Below are 25,325 nucleotides of genomic sequence, written 5' to 3'. Positions count from 1 at the left end.
TCAGTGTGTTCTAGTTCTGATTCTATAAATTAAGTATTAAACAGTCAAGTTCGATCTTGTATGGCAAGTATTAATTTAAATTGTATTTGTTCAATTTGTTTATTGCACACATCTAGGTAGACTAAGTGAATAGAGTACCACATGCAGCTTGATCCTCAAATGAAATATAAACTGTCATTATTGATTGATTGATATTGTCGTAGTAAGATTAACAAAAGAAAAATTGCATTGGGTAATTGCAATGTTGTAAAAGCCAGGAAGTACAAAATTAAGTAAGAAAACTTACCAAAAAAATAAGATCTATCATTTTCACTATTTCAACTAAATAAGCATACATGTAAAGACTTTATTATAGCCTTTACTCATCTTTTAGTGGTAGTTCAGTGCGTGTGTTACATTGGTTAAACCTGTAATTCACTAAATGTAGTAATAGAAATGACTTTGTGGACCCAAGAGCCTAATGTTACAGACCCTTAGTTAAGCCTTTAGATAAACATGGATGATTTATCTGCTTTATCTTCAATGACCAACCGAAAACTATTTCTAGGACAGTGTTCTTGCACAATATTTTTTTTTTTATGTGACATGTTTTGTGCACTTTGCTGTGAGAGAAATAAAAAAAAGCTTTGTAATACATATAATCAAGTCTCTATACCTCACACATTCTCTGCTTGCGACACTGAGATACATCTGCAATGCTTATGCAGACCACAGTGAAAAGTCTACATCTAAAATAGATCGGTAGATTCTGAAAGCAGCCAGGACAGTTACGTTTGGTCCCTTAGCTGCGATGCTAACATCGATCTAGCTCAATGCTAAGCCGTTAGCTTTGTAAATGACAGCGGAATCACTAATAAAATAACCCCGCGCCTCAGAGCAGTCTCGGGTACAAGGCCACTGTCTGCCACGATGCCTGTCCTGTGTAAAGAGAGCTGTAGAGCTGTCTCACCATGTTGCTAAATAAGTTAGCTCGCTGTGCTCGAACTTTGTTTACGAGGAGCGTTGCGAGTGCATCATTAGTCAAATGACTCAGGCCTGACAATCAGACCCCGAAACCCCTCCCACCCCTCACCCCTCCCGCGTGCCCCTTAGTCCTCCAGGCAACGCCCCTTTTCTGTTGAGATTTTCAAATCTGACACTCTCAGACTGAGCCTCTGGAAGGGGGGGTTAGATACCCTTTAAGCCGAATTTTAGGATACAGTAAATTATTGAGTCGTAATCTCCTCCTTATCCGCGGCACTGACACCATTAATTTACCACTTTTTCTTTCTGTTAGGCTAAATTCTCCGCTTTGGGGATCATACGTAATCCTTCCGCTTCCCAAAAAGTACAGTGGCCTACTTTTTGTACATTAGTCATCAGGCGGAGAAGTGTGTTTACCCCACGCACTTCACGTCATAAAAAGTTGGAAACCTTCTAATATCGTCCTAATGAAGTTTAATGAAGTTTTAGGCTACGTAAAGTGTGAGATGAAGTGGGAAAAGACGGGAAGAGAGTTTGGTGCTTTCTGCTTTTAAGGTTTCAGCGATGTCGTATCCCAGCTTGAACCTAGAGGTCTGTCTCCTTGAGTTCATGTCATTGTTCACTATGGTTGTGGCACACCGTCCATCCTGTCAGATCTCGGACGCTAAGCAGAGCAGAGCCGGCTTGGTTCCTGGAAGCCTGAGGGAATGCAGTGTGTGAGTGAGTGGTCGGTGGAAGTCGTAGGGGCTGAGGGCGTAGATTGGCAGCTTACCAACACCGAGTACGGTGGGAATAAATAATGCATGAAATTGTAAAGCGACTTTGAGCATCTGGAAAAAGCGCTATATAAGACCGATGCATTAATATTGTGTCTGCTTTTATGTTGTATCTCTGACAAAGGTTCGACAATAGTTAAAACTGTTGAGTGTAAAAAATGAATATGTCCATGCAATAGATAAAAGACACATGACTTACAGCACTTACCTTTAGGCTTCAGATATAATATCCTATTATATTTTAAGGCTCAACCTCTTAACCCCCGCCTTAACTGAGCACATTTAGCCCAGTTATTTATTTATTGACCTTTATTTAACCAGGATAGTCCCACTGAGATTAATAATCTCTTTTTCAGGGGAGTCCTGGCCCCACAGGGGAATCTATTGTACATATTTTTAGTGGTAGGGGAAACCGGAGTACCCGGAGGAAACCTAGGCAGACACGGGGAGAACATGCAAACTTCACACAGAAAGGCCCCGTCCAGATGGGAATCGAACCCGGGACCTTCTTGCTGTGAGGCGTGAGCGCTAACCGCTGCGCCACCGTGCCACAGTTCAGTTTTACCCAAATCTAAAAGCTTCTCGACTGGAGCTTACAGCCCGTAGGCCAGTGTTATGCCTCGTTTGAAAGCTAAGACCTGCAAAACTGATTTTTCAAAGCGCCGTCGCCACTTTTTTGTTGCATTTTCATCACTTTTTTGTCGAATGTTATGTTGTGTTTTTGTCGCTCTTTTTAACCATTTTGTTGCCTTTTCATTACTTTTTTGTTGCCCATTTTGTTGCTCTTTTGATTCTTTTTGTTGCATTTTCATCCTTATTTTTGTCACTGTTTTCGCTGAACTGGAGAACATGTGCTCGGTTGAGGTGGGGGTTAAGAGGTTAAAGTAAGTGCTGTGAGTTTAGGGCCTCTTCGATCATAATTGACATACTATTTTAAAGCCCCACAAAAATCCTGTAATTGCTATGATTTTTTTCCCAGCTATTTCCAAAATCCAGACCATTTCTGAATCAATATGCCCTGCTTTCACTCATAAATGTACAGGATGACCCACAAGCATAAATAAAAGGTGCTCAACGGGCTAATCATTCAGTTATTCCTGTGCCTTATTTATTTTAGAATGACACAGTGCTTGCCTCCCCGCGCTGTGTGTCGGTGCTGTGTGTTGTCGTTGTTCAGCGGGCGAGGTACTAATGTAATGTAATGAGATGGAACACGGAAAAAGACTGAGCATCCTCCTCTGTCCCCGTCCCACTGTGCGGCGCTCATTAGATTAGACGGCAGACCGAGGCGCACAGAGGGAAAGTTAAGAGCGCGGGATGGTCGCTCTATACGGCAAACAACAAGAAGGCATTGGAATGTTTCACTCTCCCCCGACGGCTGTAAAAGTAAAAGGTGAGGCGAAGTGAAACGTGGAAACGTGGTCAGCTAAGTGCAGACATGCTAATCGCTTCATGAAAGAGAGTTTGACCACTGGACAGGACAAGCTTTGCGAAGGTTATAGCTCGGAATTGGTAGAGAAGCTTCCTGGATTGCGCCGTGTGATGCATATCAGAGCGTGAGCCGGCGTTATACTAAGTGCAAATAGAAGAAAACACCACGCACTAAATGCTCAATGATGGAGAAAAGTCTAAACACTGGCTGAAGAGGCCCTGCAGCCGCCAAAGACCTATAAATGGCAGAGTGAAGAGCTTTATTACCTTTGCAGTGCTGTCATTGATCCTTTAGAATGGAGGAGGTACAGGACAATGGAAACTCAAGAGGAGAATATTCCAACGCGACCGGGGACTTGTCGTGCAGTGGAATAAAGAGACGCTGTAAAGAACATCTATGAGCGGACACTGTAATAAAAGTTTGTTCAGTCTAACTCGCCGCAGTGGCTGTTTAGAGAGACGACATCACTTTACACGTTACTGTCAAGCCCATACTACTATTATACTATAATGTAATATAGATTACTCTTAAAATGTAGCGACTTGTACCATCTTTGCTCTGCCCGATCCCGTCAGACGTTGAAAGCTAAGCAGGGAAGGGCCTGGTCGGTGCTTGGATGGGAGACCGTTTGGAAACACCTGAAGCCTAATGAATGCAGTGAGTGAGTGGTTGGTGGTGGGCGGAGGGGCCGATGGCACAGACTGGTTGCCTCCAGGGGCGATTTTAAGGCTCCAACTTTAAGGGTGCTTAGAACATATGTAATTCCCTGTAATTTGAAGTATTTTAGATGAACTAATTACACTGCAACACAATTATTGAAATACATATGTTCAAATGAGACATAATTTATGAAAACAATGTATCAGATGCTAATCAGGTTGTGGCATAATTGTCTCTCAAGAGCATAATTATGACAGTTGTAAGAATGTATTTGGCTGTCCTATTGTGCCAATGTATCATGAGCTTTAGAATTGTATTGTGTCACCAATGAAACATAAATAATTCATTTTCATACAAATATAAAAAGATCAAAATCAAAAGGAATAATAAAAAACAACAACAACGACATAAAAACCTGTCATATGCACTTAAGGTAGTTAAAGCAGTACTAAGTAACGTGTTTACCTTAATAAATCCTCCCCGTAGTCCCTCTGGGGGTAAATACAAGTGTTTATGGGATGATTGGAGGGTCTTTCATCTCCCCCTGGTGTCTCTGGCCAGAAAATCATGTTTGCAACTTGACTGCCACCGGGTCGGAGCCACCAATACACACTAATGGAATCACGAAGAAGAAGCTAACATGCTAACAGGCAAAGTTAACTGCGGGCTAACGTCACTTTAAACAGTATTTACAGCCAAGTTTGTGTGAAAAAAAATATTTCCATTGTATAATTGGATGCACAGTAACCCTCTCTCCCTTCGCCTTTCCTGTCAGCGTAGTATTTACTCTCCAAGACAATTAATAAGTTAAAAAATCGTAACTTGCTACTACACCTGCAGTTGCGCTTATGGCCTCTAGGGGGAAGAGTTACTTAGTACTGCTTTAAGGACTTCAAGCCTGATGTTTTACAGTGTGATGATTCTATATTGGGTCATTGAGCTGAAATACAGCGACAAATGAGTGGGCGCACTACACGCTAGTGAATGCACAAACATATCTGTTAATCTCATCAGCTGTGTGAGTCCGTGTAGGGCCTATATGAGACGGATTGTCAGAAACTAAAAACTGCCCGAAAGCTTGGGATGTGGAGAGCCTCTTTATTGCATCTACAAAGTTCAAACAATCATTATTTACTCTGTATGTGCTGTTGAAGACAGTAAAGTTTAAAATCCATGCCAGGGAGAGGTGATAGAGCAGAGTCTGAGGCGCTGTGAGGAGAGGGCGCGGAGCTCAGCTACAGAAAGCGAGACAAGAAAAATATATTATAGCAGTACATACTACATCTTAGTGTGGATTGAATTTTTGTGGGTGCTTGAATCATTTTAAGGGGTGCCTTGCCTCGCCCCTGGTTGCCTTGCTTCCGTCAGTCTACCGCAGGGCAGCTGTGGCTACAATAGTATGGAGTGAATGAATGATGCAGTGTAAAGCGTCTTTGATTATATGAGCTACAATTCTGTTAAAAATGTTCTATAACATATTCTATAACAGCGATAATACAAATAGTTTATCTCTACAGTATAGTTTGTACGGTACTTACACCATTTAGCCTAAAGAAATCGTGCACATGCAATTTGAAACAATGGCCGATTTACTACTACTACAAATGTACTGATATTTCGCTATAGCTAGTTAATTTGGACTAGAAATGATTAATTGGTTCATTTATTTTACTTCACTACATGTAAATGTTAAACTAGTTAGAAAAAGCAACAACTTTTTTGTTAAATAGGGCCGTTATTTTTGTTGATCAGTACAAAACACGCAACTTGACGGTTTACTGTGACTCTGGCAAAATCAAATCCAGCTGTGATCGAGAGCAAAATTGTACATACGTTTGTTTACAAGTACAAGAGGCGATACTTTAGCAGCCAGTTGTGTGAATATGAATGTTACCGTACGCATCATTGTGTTAGAGAGTGGCGTGTGTGTGTTTGTGTGTGTGTGTGTGTGTGTGTGTGTACGGGGTGGTCTGTTTAGTGGTGTCCAGCCGGCGCGGCCCCCTCCCCATGTTTTATTCTGTTTCATGTTGCAGACAGGCTGCCACTCACTGTCAGAGCCGCGGCGCTCGCACCACTTCAAAGGCTGCACCGCCGCTCCTCATTCATTAGCCGTTAGCATTCTGCCAGCGCTAAAGGTGCTCCTCTGGCAGCTTCTCCGGGTCATTGTTTGGATCACGTATTCAAAACTTCCCTTTGAAGGCCGGCTATGTCTTCATGAATGGCGTAAAGTGAGCCTTTGGCGGTTGTAGCGTTCAGAGTAGCTACAAAGCGTCCTATATTGGACGGTTTATGTTCGCTTTGATTGTCTGGATTGGAAGTTTCAGTGTCACAGAAATGTACATCTACTACCACCGGTTTTTAACCCATTTAACTTAGAAGGAATTTGACTGGTGACCCATTCTTTCATATGGCAGGCACAAATATGGGATGTCATGACCTGGCTTTTTGCTTTATGTGTCCTGTGAATGAAAGAGCGAGCGTGAGCCCAGTGCTCTGACAAAGAGAACGTACGGTTTGGAAAGTTCATGCAGACCCAGGAATGAGTTTCATCAGTTGGTGACTTACTTTCATTACGGACCGTGCCTGCTGTGTGTAAGCGCCACATATCGATGGTCAGTGCTCGGGCTGAAAGATATATCGTTATTGTATCGATATCGAGATTTGAACATTCAAGATGTTAATATCGAAAAATCAAGATACAAACGATGTAGATTTTCATCGAAAAATAATGATGATATTTATTTTTCTGAAAAATGCTTGGTTTTCATCTAACCCATAGTTATCTGCTGCCACCTAGTGACTCAATAAAAGAACTACTAGTTATTTTATTGAGTCACAAGGTGGCAGCATTGCTCTTCCATTACTCAACTTTTTGTTCAGAAAACGATTACTAAAGAATGGAAAAAGGTACAAACAAACTTTTTAGATGAAAGAAGAGAGTCTAATCTTTCTTTTGGTGGGTTTCGTGTTGACATAGACCTAGACCTACATTTTCTGTGGGTCTTGAAAAAACAGTCAAAATCCTGAAAACCCTCTGGCAGTGGGGAGCTCTCTGATTTGAAAATGGCTGGAAGTCAATGAGCTAAAAGAGAGTTTTAACTGTAACAAACCATACCTTTATGTAGACCCTGATGCCAGCCCTGTCTCACACTAAGATGTTAGTTATTGAGGTTACAATGATGATTCAATGTGCAGTAAAAAGTACCACGTCTGGCAATGTGTGCCAACTCAGCCCACAATTTAGGCACCCCTGCTGTAGTCAGTGGGATATAGTTGTGTATCAATCATTTCATTTTCATCTTTTTCTCAACCCAAGTTTAGGGTCAAAACCAATGGCCGCTGGCTGCTCTGCTTTATGGCCACGACACTGGGGGCCGCCATTGTTGTAGTACCTCCATATCGCCGCTAGTACCCATTGAAAAGCATTGGAGTTTAGACACCTTAAAAACAACTTTAACGCCTGGTTTCTATTTTTTCAACACTAGACTAGGCTAGATCTTCGTTAATATACAGTCTATGGTCAAAACAGAATACAAATTTGTGCACTATTCCCTATTAGTGCACTCGTTCTCGTGTGGGACTCACGAAATTGGGCTTCTTGTGCTAATTTGTTTACAAGTGTCATTGCACGAGCCTGAAATGTCTTTGTGACAGAAATAAAAAGGCAACAGGATTGTCTGAGAACACAATTCACACGACGTGGGGCAGTTTGTTGAAAACTCACAGCGAGACGCAGCTATAAACATTTGACCGAGAGCCATCATGCGCACGGCTCAGGCTATAGCTTGGGTCGCTTAAACGTAGATGTTGCTCTTAGCAGGCGAGACGGGGGCAGACGCGAGAGGAAGCTTAAGACAGAGAGACTCTTTGTCAGTGTTTGATTGGTGCGACTGTGTTTTGACTGTGTTTTGACTGCGTCCGTCTGATTTCCAGATCCTGCGCATCTGCACGCGCTACACCCCGGACCAGGACACCATGACCTTCTCCGACGGGCTGACGCTGAACCGAACGCAGATGCACAACGCAGGCTTCGGCCCGCTCACAGACCTGGTCTTCACCTTCGCCAACCAGCTGCTGCCCATCGAGATGGACGACACGGAGACGGGCCTGCTCAGCGCCATCTGCCTCATCTCCGGAGGTCAGGCCTGGTGGGGGGTATTCAGAGGGGGAGACCGGGTGGATGCCTTTAGGTGCTGAGTCTTCAAACTGAAAGCGACTGAGAATAAATAGCGGTTTGGTAATTTTTAGCACATTTAATATCGAAATGCTGTACGTCTTTGTGGAGTTCAGACGGTTTAGGCATTGACCCTGCATCTTGCTATCAAAAATCAGCAATAGTCGGGTTTGGCAAAGGCCCGCGACCCACTTTTGAGTCCTGATCCACCTCGACAAACATGCTTTTGAAATACAAAACGTTCTTGTTTTCTTAAGTCTCTTGTTTCGAATGTGCACAGTGAACCTTGAAGCTTGATTTTCAACATGGTTAAAAAAAACACACTCATGAACAACAAAAGCGAATGCAAAGTCCAAAGTATTAACCTCTTAACTCCCACCTGAACGGATCCCATTTTCTCCAGTTTGGCTTTACCCTAATCAAAAAGCTTCTTGGGGAAAAAAAGCACAAAAATAGCCACAAAAAATGAGAAGAAAACGAGGATGTAAACGCAACAAAAATGTGACAAAAATTCAAACAAACATGTGACAAAAACTCAACAAAAATTCAACAAAAATGTGACAAAAACTCAACAAAAATTAAACAAAAATGTGACAAAAACTCAACAAAAATGAGACAAAAATTCAACAAAAAGTGACAAAAAACTCAACCAAAAAGTGACAAAAATTCAACAAAAACTCAACAAAAATGTGACAAAAATTCAACAAAAACTCAACAAAAATGTGACAAAAACTCAACAAAAATTCGACAAAATGTGACAAAAATTCAACAAAAACTCAACAAAAACTCAACAAAAACTCAACAAAAATGTGACAAAAAAAAAAAAAAACATACAAAAGGTGACACAACACAGCAACAACGTGAGGAAAAAGATCAGTTTTGTGGGTCTTAGCTTTCAAATGAGGTGTTACGCAGCCAAAAGAGGACAGAATGCATTTGGTTTAGGCGGGTGGTAAGAGATTAAAAGCCGGAATAAAACCTAAGATGATTCCTTTAAATGGGAGCCTTAGCACATGCCCAGGCAACAGCTTAAGTTCCCTATAGGCTGTAAAAGAACTGTGTAGGTAGCAGAAAGCGTCCCCCCCCCACCCGCCCCCACCCCTTAGGCCAAACGCAGGGTGAGCAGGTGAGACCAATTGAGCTGACAGCAGTAGAAGCAACACGACGTATTGTTATGGCGAGGGGCTGGACTTCAGGCGGCCCGCAGTGCTCAGGCTGCTGATGAAAACAGCTTCTTTGAGCAAAACGTTTTTTTTTTTTTTTACATCATTTTATTCCCATCGGAGCTGCCATAGAAGATTAGCTGTAACCTGAAGTGGACGGATAATGCATAATGGAAGCTTATAGCATTTATATTTAACATTTTACAAGTGGAAACTATCTCTATGTAAGCAAAAGACCGTGAGGAGTGAGCGACTGGGCTGGAGAGGCTCTCTGATTGGCCTGGAGCGCCCTGGGAATGACACAAGATAAACCTGTGAATACAAGCTTTCACTTTTGCTAGCACATCGAATGGCGCTGAGATGAAAACACTTAAAGAGGGGGTATTATGCTTTTTTCAATCACATAGCACCAGTCTATATCACACTACAATGATGACGAAACCTTCTGTTGGTCTGTAAATGCAGTCAATTAGAATAACTGCCTTGTTTAAAATTGCTCTCTCGAAATGGCTGTAGTGAATGTCTTGAAATAGGCCTCTGTCTCTTTAAGAGCCTCTGACCCTTTCCGACACGCCCCCTCCACACGCTGTCTGTGGCATCAGTGGGGAGGGGGTTCTGCTGAGGAGCAGTGGTTGGTTACTCGGCTGGTGATGAAAGCTCGGAGGCGTCTCCAGGAGGTGGGGGCGTTCCTAGGAGGACTCAGGCAAACCTATCCCTAAAATGGCCGCCATCAGAGTTTTTACAGATTACTCAAAAATACGTGAATGTGCCAAGGCAACACTTCAGGCATGTTTTTAATGAGGGAATGACATAATAACATGATGTAAAGCTTGAAAAAGTCCATTTTGCATAATACCTTCCCTTTAAAAATGTGGAGGACAGTTTGCGTGTGCTGTCCATTTACATCACAAAATCCAGAAAAATCAAATGGGAGTGCTTCAGCAGTAGAAGAAGAAACGACCAAAGTGAAAAAGATTTCACAAAACTCCGTGAGCGAACTGAAACACTACTCTAGGTGCGTTTTTTTTGACGAGAGAACAACATTGTAACATGGTTAAAGGCTCAAACAAGTCCATTTTGTGTCTTAACATTTATTCCACCACACCACATGTATTTTTTAAACAGTCAAGGCCTGACATGAAGTGGAATATCTCTCTCCTCTCCCGTCTCGCCATGGCAGGCTCAGGTCGATGCCTACGTTAAATATTGAGTGGCTGTGGTCCGCTCTGGAATAAAAGCACCTCCGCGGGCCGTCTCACGCGGGTCAACAACAGGTCTGCGGGCCAAACAGTGATACAGGTACAGTCTGGAGTGGACCTCGAGCTCTGTGGGGGCTCAATGTGAGACGATCGTAGGGGCCACGTGTGCTTTTAACCTGTAGGTTTTTGGATGAGACCCACATTCACAAATATGTGCTGTGTTAAAAAAAAGGAAAAAGTTATTATAAGGCGAGACATGGCAGGTGGTGTCGTTTACCCTCAATCACACCTTTAAAAAAGTTGTGGGTGCTTCGACACAGAAACGTGGTTGTAACTTTAGAAAGCTATAAAAAGATTAATATTTTTAAAAACTTTTTTGACCCTCCTCTGTTTATGCATATTAAAATATGATGACTTTTCTGGTCTGGCTGGTGTTGTCTGTGAATATGACCTAAAGGATTTGTTTCTCAGCTACAATGTGTTTATGTTGTGGCAATTTTAGTAAAAACAAAACAAAAAAGAAACTCCTGTTGTGCGTGCAAAAATGTGTTAGTAAGCTATAAAAAATAAGGTCTAACTCTCCTCTTGTCATACATATGAAAAAAAAAAACTTTAAATATCTGAACCCTTTAATTGCCAAGTTTCTGTCGCAAAATGCCTAAAATTACAGTAACTTTAGGTCAGAACGTTGGCAATTAAAGGGTTAAAAAATGTAAAAGTCATGTTATTTTTACATGCATGAAAAGAGGAGAGTCGGACTTTCAAAATAAAAAAAGAAATTCAAAAAATATCGATGATTTTTGTTCAGCTTTCTAAAGTTTCAAGCACAATAGGAGTTTTTCCATTGAGGTAAAAATCCAAATGACATAAAATGATTTTAGATCACCAAAAAATACACGCCTGGGAAAATGTCACTCAATTGGCATAAAAGATGTTGGAGTTATAGCAAAAGTGAAGTGTGGATGTGATAGAGGATTAACATCTTAGTTTTAATGTCAGTGTTAAAAAAAGACTACAGGTTATTTCCAAGAGATATTTTAAATGTCTTATTCCTAGCTCGATTTATTGAGATTTAAACCGCAAGAATGGATTTCTTTTCACTAAACAAGATATCTAAAATCCCTTAAGATTATTGTTATTTTTTTAAATAACGTTTCATCAAAATATAGCCATAAATGTAAACCTAGCTCTATCGATTAGTTAGATTGTGTTGCTAAAACATATGAAAACATAAGTAAAGTTGCATTTTATTCAGTCATCTATAGCTTTTCAGTTCAAATTGATATCTCTGAAATACTTCCTCCATCTTCATCACAGACCTGACTCTGACTCCAGGACATCCCCGGTTGTTTTGCCACTGCCTCCTCTTTGCCCTGACTGCACCGCCTTCCTCTAAAATGCACAGATTCTCAGATCATAGCAACAAGTCTCAATTCAGATCCACTTTTCTGACGAGACGTCTTCATCCTTCACTCACTGCAGCTGGTTTGGGCCGCCTGAGCATAGGGAGAACACTGCCCCCTTTTGGACACACGAGGAAATCCAAGGCCTGAAAGTAAAATGTGTTCTATACCAGTGGGTTCCAAAGTGGGGGTTGCAAGATGAGTTTAAGACAATTATTTATTTATTTTTATACTGAATTTGATGTATTTTTTTATTGAATACAACATATTTTAGTCAAATTTAGCCAAATATCTAAATACAGTATCCAAACTAACATCTTTAAACCAGAGTTTGAAATGTTTTGCACCTTAAATTATTATAAATGCTCTAACATTTTACAATTTAACAGATGGGGGTCCCGAGTTGTTGGTTAAGTGATTTTGGGGGTCGCAGCCTGAAAAGCTTGGGCACCCCTATTCTATACAACGATGATGATGGGACAGTGTATATATCCTCTGCTTTGGGCTCGTGAGCCGACAGTGTCTTTTAGGATAAATGCCTGCAGAGGGGGCGGAGCCAGACCATGCAGTATTCTACTGTATAAACAAGTGCAATGTCATGAAACCTATTTATGTTCTCCCAGCCAGGGGCGGATCTAGAGAGGTGGCGCGGGGCAGTTGCCACCCCTAGTAAAGGTTTTGCCACCCCATTGATGTCAGCCAGGTTTTGTCCTTGTCTGGAACTGGCTCAATTCTAGTGTAGTCATCAACCTCACACTTTATACATGCATTGTGAGATCTTCAATGCCTGATTCATTTAATAGTTTTTTTGGTCTGTATAACCCATGTTATGTCTGACATCTGCTCTAGAAGCTACTTGGGTTCTTACAGAGGCTCACTCGCAGTTATTATATTTATTGACAGGACACAGAATTATAACAACTGTACAGCTGAATAAGGAGTGGTGACCATGGTGACTGAAGATGCTGATTTTTCTTTTTTTCCAAGAGTTAAAATTTTGCCTGAGTTAGAAACCCCCTACTACTGGACAAAAACATTCTCTTGAAATCAAGCAAAAGTTACTTAACCCCCATTCGACATTGTAAAATTAAATTATATCTGACCTTGCTTGCCACCCGTGATTTTTTTTCTAGATCCGCCCCTGCTCCCAGCTGAGAAAACTATTTTCAGAGAACATGTCAATGGTGATTGGAGTTGTGCTTCCGATCCAAAACCTTGAGTGGCCTGACCTCTTATGAACTGCAGTGTTGTTTTACTTGTTTAACTCCAGGTTGTCAAACATTTGCGAATGCGTGACATATTTTGGTCAATTTCTGTCAGTTTTGCATTTTCACTTAATTAGGTTTTTGTAAAAATGTTATGGCTTTCATTTGTGTCTGGTATAAAAAGGCGATGGGTTCAAATGTTCTTCTCATCTTGACCCAGTTGGAACAAATAGATGGGTAAATATTTGGCTTTCAAATTAGGAACGGCATGTCCACACATATTAAACTTCTGCTCATGTCCTCATAAGGCAACACAAGTTCAGCCGAAGTCGCCTTTCAAGCGACTCCACATGGATCGGTTTTGGCCCTAATGAAAGTCCAGCCCTCTGCTCAGACTTGTGTGAGCGAGTAATATTACATAACTGAACAGGAAAAGTCCTGAACTATTTTGACGGTCTCGCCTCTTTATCCACTGAAAGATAAAGCGCTTGATGTGGTCCATGGAGGTATTTGCACAAGGCTAATGTAAACAGCGCTAAAGAATGCCTTGAGTCGTATCTGGTCCATCTGCGCTGAATGAGCTGACACACATGGAGATAAAGTGTAGCCGGTCCCGCTCGCGCTGCTGTTCCCTGGCTCCGCGCCCATCAGATAACTCGCTCTCCTCTGAGCCTGGGCCTGTGCACACTCAATGAGACGTACATTCACTTCGGAAGTTTTTCCTGGAATGGTACTCCTGAGATGAGCGCGACGTACTATGGACTCAGACTGGAGTAATACTTGAGGACTCAGAGTACTCCATTGCCTGCCTCCAATGAAAGTATGGATACCGTTTAACCCTCAGATGTGTCTTATGAAATGTATTTAAAGGTATCAGAAGTGAATTTGGAAAATAGAAAAATTATGCTCACACTCTTCCTCTTAAAGCACCAAATAATCACTTATTTTCACTCTGCTGCCGTTACAATACGGAATGTGAAATGTGGGTACTCACTTTTGAAAATTGTTATTATATTGTTAAAAAAGTTGCATAATGAATGAAATTCCCAGCAAGCACTGCTAGATAAGTCACCATGTGCACCACACCTCACCCCCAACACACCCTTCACCCCCACATGCCCCCCACACCATGTTAACACAAACACGTGAACACGAGATCGCAAATGTTCAGAAGACGCAGCAACAGTTAGCGGCTAACAGTTTAGCATTATGGCAGAAGTTTACAAAAAGATGGTGAACTGATAAACATCTGACCAACCTGCTCTGATGCAGCTGAAATCCTCATGAAAGCTGTCAAAAAAGTACTACTGCACTGTAAGCTTAGTTCTAAATGGAAATATTATTTTCTTAATGCCAAAAAAGAGAGGCTTTCATGAAAGTTGGAGTTAAGCAAATAAATGTAAGTCTTAAAATGTTTACTTTGCTACATATCTGATTTATGCTGATAAATGTGTGTTTCACACAAGATTATTGAGGTTTCTGGATCTCATTGATCAGAGCAGCTTGTGAAGTGTGGAGGGGAGTGAGGAGCGTGGGAGACGTGGTAAAGCCAGGTAGAGGTGGTGGAGCAGAGCAGAGTTCACTCCACCTACTCATGAAAAGATTTCAAAAAGACATTGCTTAAGGCAGCTTTAAACAATAGTAGTTTGGGGCATTTTTCTTTTTTGTTAATCATGGACTCATTTCTCATATTTGTCAAACTTGTATTTATTTGTGTCACTCTTCACTTGTGACAATGGTGCATGCATTTTACTTTTTACATTTGAAATAAGTCCCTGCTCTTAAACTCATTCCTGGCTCTTTTCTTTTTCTTTTCTTTTTTTTCACAAAAAAAATGTTCCAAAGAGGCACAATGTGAATCTCTTTATTTTTCAAAATAGAGCTCCAAACATTTTCCAACAACAAAAACCTTTCTAGGGCTCGTCAACGATAGCTTGTCTGAGGCCGGTCTCGCACACACACACACACACACACACACACACACACACACACACACACACACACACACACACACACACACACACACACACACACACACACACACACACACACACACACACACACATATATAGAAAATACAGTATTGTGTTGTTTTTTTCATTTGACGGGTTAAAACCACAAAAATAAGGATTATCTTAAATCAAAAGTTGTCTTTTTTAAGCAATGAAAAAGCTGAATGCCTGTTTGGTTGATATAGAAGTGTGTTGTGTTGCGTATGCGGGTGTTTTCTGACTTTTTGATTAGAAATGCAGCTTTTAGATTTGTTTTCTGCATCTACTAAAAGGTCACAGCAAAAACGAAAAGAAAGAAAAGGTGTGTTTCACCAAAAGTATGAAGCATAATGAAACATTTGGCTCCTCTGCTCACCTCAGCGTATGTGTGTGTGTCCTTCTTCCAGACCGTCAGGACCTGGAGGAGCCCTCGAAAGTGGACCAGCTGCAGGAGCCGCTGTTGGAGGCGCTAAAGATCTACGTGAGGAAGCGCAGGCCCAGTAAACCTCACATGTTTCCCAAGACGCTCATGAAGATCACCGACCTGCGCAGCATCAGCGCCAAAGGTAAGCGCCCGCGATCCGGAAAGCTTTGTCTAAGCCTCAACGGGACGAATGAAAGCAGCCAAGCCAGCTCTGCATATGAGACACAGTAGCTCAGCACTGAACCCTTTTTCATATATATCAGTATAGTTTGTTCACAGACGTCAGTGTGGGGGAAAAAGACTCCGCAGTGCATATGAGCTTTTGTTAGAGCTAATGCGAAATAACAACAAGCTAGGTCTTGAACCCTTTTTTTAACATGCAACATATTATTCAGCATTTACATTTGTTTTCATGTGCATGTGGACCCCATTTCTTAAATAAATAAGTGAATGAATGATCCCTGACTTACACACTGAAAATTCACATTATATAAACTATCTTGTAACTAGGGGTGGGAACCTCTGTACCTCACGATTCGATGCGATACATAATGATTATCTCACGACACGCCAATACTGCAAACAACGATATATTGCCCAAAAATAACTGCGATACATCACGATTTAAAAAAAAGACATGCTACTTTTAACCTTTATTTTAACATACTACATATTATTCATCATTTCCATTTGTTTTTGTGTGCTTTTTACCCCTTTTATAAATGATCCCTGACTTACACACTGAAAATGGGTCTATAGATCTGTCAGTGACTTCATTTACGTTTAAATAAACAAGAAACCACAGTCCTGTTAGGAATAAATCAACCCCAAATTAATCTTACATATAAATATAAACACTATCATTAAAAGTAATTTATTTGTTTGAAAGTGTTTGATCCAAGTGCTTAAAAACCAAGTGCTGCCCCCTGCTGTCCTGACTGAATTCTTAATCATTGTTGGCCTCTATTGACTGTGAAAACAGTAGAGCATTACTGCCTCATTAATATGCATGATGTCGCTCATTAACATGCACGACGTAATCAAAAGTATTGATATCGGAATAAAAAGTATCGTATCGTCTCGCAAAATATCGCGATATATTGGAAAATCAATATATTGTCACACTCCAACTTGAAACATTGTAGCTATTTGTGGGACTGTGTTTGGTCCAAGTTAAGCTTAACATTGCAGTGCTGCCCTCTACTGTTCTGACTGTTGATCATTATCGGCCTCTATTGACTGTGAAACGAGTGCAGCCTCATTAATATTTGTGACGTCATCAAACGTATCGATATCGGAATATAAAATCGGTATCGTATCATCCACAAAATATCGTGATCTCAAAATCAATATATTTTCATACCCCTGATAAAATGTTAGATTCCACATTGAAATTCCATCCAGATTCGAGCTGTGTGTTTGTCTTTGCAGGTGCCGAGCGCGTCATCTCCCTGAAGATGGAGATCCCCGGCTCCATGCCTCCTCTGATCCAGGAGATGCTGGAGAACTCGGAGGGCCAGGACGGGGCCAGCAGCAGCAGCAGCAGCAGCAGCAGCAGCAGCAGCAGCAGCAGCAGCAGCAGCAGCAGCAGCAGCGGCAGCAGTGGCAGCAGCACTTCAGCAGAGGGGGCAGGAGCTGTCAGCCCGGGCAGCAGTAAGGGGAGCCCCACCCCGACCACTGAGGACCGCACCCCTGACGAGTCTCCCCAACCCGCCCCCGTCCCTGATCCGGCTCCGCCCACGCCCCCTCCTCCGCCCAGTGACCCAGCCCCCTCCGCCCTGTGACCCCGCCCGACCCGCGATGTGACTCTGCCCCCTCTCAGCACTAAGACCCTGCCCCTGCTCCCGCCCCTTCCCTCGCTCAACAAGAACTACTTCCCCAGAAGCACCACTGCAAAACAGAAATACCAACATGAATTAAAATTGGTCGTAATGCATTGTTTTGTTATTCTCAGTAAAATTCTCGGTCAACGTAGTAAGAAAACGCTAAAAAGTTCTTATCACATTCGCAAAATTGCTATTCTTGGATAGCCTGCTAGACTGTTGCAATTTTCAATCAAAAAAAACAAAAACAAAAAAAAACACCTACTTCCAGTCCTTTGGCCAGAGTAAGTGTCCCATTCATTTTTTTCCCCATAGACTTTAAAGGTGCACAATGCAACTTTTTATGTGAAAAAAAAGTTGATGTGTGTGTGTATTTGACCCAGTAGCTGTATGAGTGGTCAGCATGGCACCTTTATTTTCAATCATGGTGGTCTCTACAACGCTCCAGGATCACTTGTTTTGTAGGTTTTCTGGCGAGAGGAACCGTCGGCTGTGAAAACCTTCCAAACAATTGATCCTGGAGCGATATAGAAACCACTGTGATGGATGATAAAGGCACCGAGCTGACCGCTACAAGGTAAAATACACATCAATATACACTTTTTTACCACATGCAAAGTTGCATAATGCACCTTTAAAAAAAGAATATCAATAGTTTAAAAGAGTGACAGCAGCTGATTAGCTATTTAATATTTACGATGTTCTTTCTTGTAAAATATCCATGCTATCGTCAGTAGTACTTAGCACATAGCTGATTAGCCTCTGTCGTGCTTTTAAACTCTTAGTATTTTCTATGGTGAAAATATATGAGATTTTAACTTCCGGCATCGGCCAAAAGACCAGAAGTGAATCTATTGTTGTTAAATTTGCAGCAGCAGCAACTTGCTAAACAACTATAAACTGTAAATCGTAGATACATCCATTCCGTGAGCTGTTTTAACCCATGTACAAAGTCCCTTTTGCAGTGGCCGCTCCTTCCCTTTCCCTTCCTCCTTTATGGCCTCAAAGGATTTGTGTATAACTTGGACCGGAGCTCTTATTTTGGCGGGGCGTCTCGGGGACAGGAAGCGAGACAGTTCTCCTCAGGTCCCCCCTCCCCCTCCCTGTAAATGTACCCTGCATGACGGGCCTCGGATTAGTGCTTTTTGACTCTTCATCATCTCGTCTTGTCCCATCGGCATTGTACATACCATCGGACCAGGCTGTTTCTTTGATGGATTTGTGGTGCTTTCTCATCGTCTTAAATATGATCATGGAGGCGAAGCGTCGGGTTCGATGCAGGACTAACTGTAAGTCCGTCATAAAGTTATCTAGAATGTTACCGCGTATAGACATTATGGAAGTCTAATATTTTATATTTGTTTCGGTATTTAAGCTGTTTTTTTTTTTTTTTTTTGTCTTTTGTAACACTTCATGAATGAGTGGACGTTCACTTCGCTTCTCTGGGGGCTCAAGTGTATCAAAACTCTGTTTGTTGAAAGATTTGTGTGTAAGTACAATTAGGCCTCATGCATGCCTTTTTTATACATATGTAAAACCTTTTTACATCACAACTAGCACAAGCATATACTTAGGCTACTAGGAAGACCCTACAAGGAACAGCCAGAGATACATTTGTTACAGGAATTGAGATTTTAGATTTGAGACAGTTATCCTGTATAGAGATAACTTAATTTGCTTTCAACTTTTGAAGCATAAATAGTTGTAGCCTATTACAAAAATAGAGCTCAACAGTTCTGCCCAGTTTCCGGTCCTTTGGCCAGTGCCAATCCTGTTAATTTCACTCCTCGAAAATATGAAGAGTTTGAACAATAGCAGCCAATAAGCTAACCAGCTATGTGCTAACTCAGGAACATGAAACACAGTCAAAACCGAAAAGTTCTAAAAGCATTGTGCACATGGCTGATTAGCCTCTATTGTGTTTTTAAACTCTTAATATTGATTGATTGATTTTTTTTTCACTTCTGTGACTAGCCAGATGACGGGGAGCAGGCAGGACTGTTGAGCTCTGCAGTAACTAAGCTATAGCCTAAAAGGTAGAAAGGTTTTTATGCTGCGTTCCAATTGTGAAGTTGTTTAGTCCCAGTTCCAAATTGTAAATTTCAATTGGAAAACCTTTCTGACTTGGAATTCCTCTCGGAAGGTTCGGTTGGATCTCTCCTGCCCGAGTCAAGAAAAACAACATGGCAGCGCTCTGTGTTAGAAGTAATTTTTTTTAAATATATTTCTCGTCCTCTCTGTCTCTTGGCTAGTGCAGCAGTTTAGCCTTTGAGGTTATAAAATTGACTGTTTGCTCTGTGATTCTAGTAATGCTAACGTGCTAACGTTCACCACGGGAACAAGAACTAACTGCGCTCTCTAATTGGCTTTTCATCACTGATTCACTGATTCATTACATCGGAAATACTGCACTGTTCTGGTTTTAACTTAATTTAATATTTCCAGATTAAACGCTTAAGTTATTTTGTTCTGATCTCCAAAGAACAAATGGAACGCAGCATTCGACTAGGGATAATTGCTAATCCTTTTGTTAGCGCCAGAGCATTTCGAAAACTAGCAAACGCGCTAAACCTTAAGCAAAATTGAGCAACTTTGTATTGTTAACAAGTTATACCAAAATGATTACAAACATATTATACAAGCTAGCTTTTTCACGTTACAGGTAAATCATTATATGCTAACTCCACAACATGCTAACAAATCTTGGTACAGTCGGCAAAGTTTTGGTACAGTGTGAGCCCCATATCTCTGTCCGTCATACTGGCAGCTTGCGCAACAGTTTCCTCAGAGAAGCACAGCAGACGCCTTCGACACGCACTCATTAGACCCGCCGCCCGCCCCGCCCATGTGACCCAGCCTGGTTAAACCCGATCACATTATCCTCAAATGGGCCTAATTACGTTACACACACATACCAGAGATGCTAACGGCGGCTGGGATCGCAATGTCCCGTTTAATTTCAACCCACTCTGACCGCTTTGCACTTTATTACCTTCTTCTGGTCGGTGGACAAGTCTGGAACAAAAACAAAAACAAGCCGGTGTCGGGTTAGGCCAATCTGTTGTTGCAAATTTACTAAAACATTGAGAGATTATGGTATAACTTCAGTAAAATGGAGTTGAGAGATTTTATAGGAAAGACAAAGGGTCAAAATTCCTAAGAAGTTCGTACGCCTTGCTCATGAGATACGTTTGGTCAGGAGTACCTTGTTTTAGGTTATACAACAATTATTTTCTTCAATGATCAAAAGTATGGGAAAAGAGAATAATCTCTTACGTTTGTTTGTTTGTTTTGGACACACCAATTCCCTTTACTGGCTTTTGTAAGTACATCAATGATGCTGGTCTATCTTTGTGAGCAATAAACATGCAATCAGACAATCAGCCAGAATAAGACCATTTGAATTTTCAGCATTGGCTAGTTTCTATTTTGAATGAGCGCTTGGCTTGGTTTCCAGACACTTCGTCATGTTCCATCTTCATTGCGATCCCAGCCTTTTCTCTCTGTCTCTCTCTCTCCAAAAGTGGGTCTAATGAGTGTGTGTCTTCTGCTAACAGCACCTCTTCAAGCATTTTAGGCTCTGTTATGGCCTTAGCAACATAGGGCCTTTCCAGCTGTGTTCCTTTCCTTTACAGAAGTGTCTTGTTTAAACTGATTACTACACACGGGCAATGCAATTTCAATAACACACATGACAGAAAAGCATGGATCGAAACGATTGTACGCTAACGTCGGAAGCACATAGAAAGATGAATGTTTGCCTTGCTAGTTTAAAGTTTAGCTGTTAGCAAATGACGCAAAGGGAGATTTTACATTTTGGAAGTAGCCGACACTGCAGTAGTTGCCTTCGGATATTAGAGTCTGCTGCAAATTGGTTTAAGGTTAATAATTGCCAGTTGATAATAAAAAAAGTAGCATGGAGTTAGCTAGCGTGCTACAAAGTTGGACAATGGAGCTCGACAGTCCCACCTCCCAGGGTTGCCAGATATCACGTCCAAGCCCCAAAAGGTTGGGGTGGTGGGCGGGACTGTTGAACGTCATATATACTGGACAAAATTCCTCATTTTTAATTATGATATCTAAACTCCACATAAATTTATCCTAAATGTAAAGCTGGCTACCGCAAAAGGTGACTGGCGCGGCATCAACATAGCTTTTAGCGAATATAAACATTGGGGCCAAATAACTCGAGCACTTACATCAAACCAATATTTCAAGAATATTTTTTAAATTCAGGCGGGCTTATTGAACTTTGCCGCTGCATTTGCCATAATTTGATCCATATCATTTCACCTGCTATGCTATATTGTTGCAGCAATATAAAATATCGATTTATCTCCTATATTGACATTGATTACATTAGCGGTTTTTGCTAGCAGGTACCACAAACTGCTCATTTGTAACATATTGGTATCTTCACTAAGAAATAATAGATGTTGACTTAACTTAAATGTATTATGTCATCTTTTCCAGTCTAATTTAGTTAAGTAAGTAAGTTTAATTGTGACTATTTTTTAAGTACAGTGAAAAAACATTTATTTTATAATTATTGCCTTTAATCGATAGATGGAAAAGGTGAGACAATATGTTTAGTGATTTTATTTTATTTTTTGAGTGCACTGTAAAAAATGAAATTCTGACTTTGATTAATCTTATTGGGCATGTATTGCATTGTACGATTTTGGTTAAAGGTTCTATATTTGCGCTTTTAAATTCACTTGTAAACACACTTGATATGCCTGATATGGGACATTTAAAGGGAGTTATTTTAAAGGCACTTCAAATTGTACATTTAAAGCAGTACTAAGTAACTTATTTACCTTAATAAATCCTTTCCATAGTCCCTGTGGGGGTAATACAAGTGTTTATGGGATGATTGGAGGGTCTTTCATCTCCCCCTGGTGTCTCTGGCCAGAAAACCATGTTTGCAACTTGACTGCCCCCGGTGCGGAGAAAGCAATACACACTAGTGGAATCACGAAGAAGAAGCTAACATGCTAACGGGCAAAGCTAACTGCGGGCTAGCATCACTTTAAACAGTATTTACAGCCAAGTTTGAGTGAAAAAAAATATTTCTATCGTATAATTGGATGCACAGTAACCCTCTCTCCCTTCGCCTTTCCTGTCAGCGTAGTATTTACTCTCCAAGACAATTAATAAGTAAAAAAATCGTAACTTGCTACTACACCTGCAGTTGCGCTTATGGCCTTTAGGGGGAAGAGTTACTTAGTACTGCTTTAAATTTACTTAAATATTAATTCAAAGTCAACATTTCATTTCTTTTTTTTTTATTTCTATTTTTTATGTAAAGCTTATAATGTTCCCTGGTTATTTTTTTGGACCACCCTCGACCGAAGGGAACACAAGGAACTTTGGACAACATTACAGTGCCTGACATATTGTCTTTGAAACTCGGGCTGCAGGATATTGCGATACGGGTGTGCAATAATTCGATCGCGACATTATTGCGATATTTTGCTAAACTGTTTCCACACTCAGCAAACTGTGTAGAAAACAAACAGCACTAAAACAAGGCTAAAATAAGACTAAATTTGGAAAACCTTCACATAACGCATCACCACGTATTGCAATCCGATGTCACTTTGCGATACATTCTGCAGCCTTTTTTTCAATGACCACGTTACACTATCTCATTGTGGAAAAGCTAAGATTTCTATCCTGTAGCGTCATTCAGAAGGTCACTGATGCCTCAGTGCACGTTATAAGTTCTTATAACAAACATATACATTCCATCGGAGCTCTGATATACTGTACATATCACAAGGGAAACCGGAGCTGTTTTTGCTTTTTGCTTTGAATGTAAATAATGTCTTTTCAACCCGACGATATGCAGTGTTCTCTATGGGTCACCACTCTGCCGCTCTCTCCTGGTGAGACTTACCGGCACAACTGGATTTTTATTTTATTTTTTATTATTATTACTTATAGTTTTGAAAGCTGGAGAAAAAGGAAAAAAAAAAAACACCTTCACATACAGCTCAAGAATGTCCACCTCCATTCCCGTCGGACCGCGCAACTTCCGGGGGACTTCTCTTAACGTACTTTTTTTTTGCTCAAACTTTGCTGGAGAAAAAAAAATAAAATCCTTGTTTGTTTTGAATGTCGAACACCGTCTAGCTCACGGCAGAGGAGTTACATAAGCGCCGTGTGATTTGCGTTACGGTTGGCAGCTCTGCGGGAAGGGAAGAAGAAGAAGAAGGAAAAAAAAAAAAACGAAACTTTGGATGTCCTTGGGAACTCGCATCCAATTTTTTAAAGACGAGGGGGAAAGTTTCTTACACGCCAATCCAGGCATCGTACCGTCAGGATAACGCACTTAACCTATAGGACGACAATGCAAGTCACCGCAGCAACTTCGTATATCATAGAATATGTGCATATAGTACTCGTTTTGTGTTGGGAGAAACAAAGCTGCTTTCTTTTTTTTTAGCCAAACTGTTGTCGGGAATCAATCAGTCAATCAACCGGCAGCGTTTGGTGAAGAGGTCAAATGGGTTAAACTTGATCAAAATGTGTTCGTTTTGAATCTCTGCGACGACATAGACATTGTGTTGTGTTGTGTTGTGTTGTGTTGTAGGAATGGAACACTATTGGCACCTTTGTTTTGTCCTCAAGGCTTAGGCCAGGGGTGTCCAAACTTTTTTTCATGGGGGGGCCGCATACTGAAGCAAACTCGGGGTGAAGGGCCATAGTTCGGTGGTTAGTGCCACGAAACCTTGGCCTAGCAGAGGTTTAAATTGTGCCCCACACCTTTATTTATGCTCGAAACCTTCATGCCAGCTCTGTCTCACAGTAAAATGTTAGTTGTTGGGTTAGAATTGTGTAGAATTATAACTTTGAAGATGTGTACCGACTCAGTGACAAGGCTGAGGGCCACTAAATATTGGTCTGAGGGCCGCATTTGGCCCCTGTGCCGCACTTTGGACACCCCTGGCTTCGGCTGTCGCACTGTCATTTCAAACTCAATGTGGGCAACGTGCTTGAAGTAATCTATTTCTGAATGACATTCTCCAATATTGTTTTTTTGGTTGGAGCAAGGGGTAACGATAAAACTCAATTGGGAAAAAGTCAATTTTGGAAAGACTTTTACAAATGCTTTTTTTTTTGGAAGGGATTGGATTCACAAACCGGCCGCACTCGTCGTGTATGGCTGAAAGTCCTTTCATCTGACCAACATCAAGGACATCATTTTGAGTATTGTCTCCACTTTTGGACACTATTATGAGACACATTCGACCGTAGTTCATGTGTGTTGAGAGAGAAGATAGATATGAACAGATATGAACCGTAAACCAAGTCGTTTTCACAATAGAATTCTTAGCTGAACGCAATTTTAAGTTATAGGCCGTGTAAAAAGTTGTGACGTTATGTGAACACAACCTATGGCAACAAAGACCTCACATCTAGGTAGCTGTTCACAAAATTGCCGATCCGAATTCAAACATTTCTGATTACTTTTCTTACTCTGTGAAAAGTGACTTATGAATAGTACAGTTCTAATCATCAGGACAGATGCAAACTCCCAGTGTTTCCTCTCATCTCTATAATGTCAGTTTGTAACATCCCCAATGAATAAAGTAACAATGAAATAAGGATGAGCAATAATACGTACATTTTGTATACTGGTCGATAGTGAAATTAAAGTTCCCCAGTCCAGTCCAGTTCAACCCACTGACCTCGATTCTGGAGAAGCAGCTTTGTTTCGCCATCACTCTATGGTGTTGTGTAGACTCTAAAACTGTGCCGTTTCCACACAGTCATCCACAGCGCCGTGTTCATGATGAGACTGACACTAAAGACAATGCACAAGGAAAGAGTGACCCCTGCTGGCCACCGTCGGTCACAGCCTCGTAATAATACCGCTCTGTTTGAAATCTCGTCCCTGTTTGTACATTTAACATATGCTTTTTATGTTCATCTATTGTTTAACTTTACCATGAACTGTCCTGGAAAAGTAATAAAATATATTTATGTTAAAATTAAGTTTATTATATTTATTTTTATTATTAGCCTGTACTTAGTATTTTTATTATGGCTTTTTTTTTTTAGCGCTCCATTGAAATAGATGCTATCTATGGTAGTCTATGATAG

The 25,325-nt window shown here is 41.0% G+C and overlaps 1 protein-coding gene across 2 annotated transcripts in view; it reads left to right on the top strand.

Annotated features, from left to right (window-relative positions):
* The window catches only part of LOC306974123 (retinoic acid receptor beta-like), a 300,752-nt gene extending 283,383 nt beyond the window's left edge, over positions 1-17,369 (top strand). For both annotated transcript variants that reach the window (XM_079571267.1, XM_079571268.1), the window contains 3 exons: positions 7,765-7,969; positions 15,374-15,532; positions 16,822-17,369. In XM_079571267.1, the coding sequence (XP_079427393.1) occupies positions 7,765-7,969; positions 15,374-15,532; positions 16,822-17,174 (717 nt within the window). In that variant the 3' untranslated portion in view covers positions 17,175-17,369. The remainder of the gene's footprint in view (positions 1-7,764; positions 7,970-15,373; positions 15,533-16,821) is intronic.
* Positions 17,370-25,325: the final 7,956 nt, after the last annotated feature.

Source organism: Gobius niger, assembly GCF_951799975.1.
Source record: "Gobius niger genome assembly, chromosome: 14".
NCBI classification, from domain to species: domain Eukaryota; kingdom Metazoa; phylum Chordata; class Actinopteri; order Gobiiformes; family Gobiidae; genus Gobius; species Gobius niger.
The sequence above is the reverse complement of the archived record's forward strand: the minus strand, read 5'-3'. Positions and strand labels throughout refer to the sequence as shown.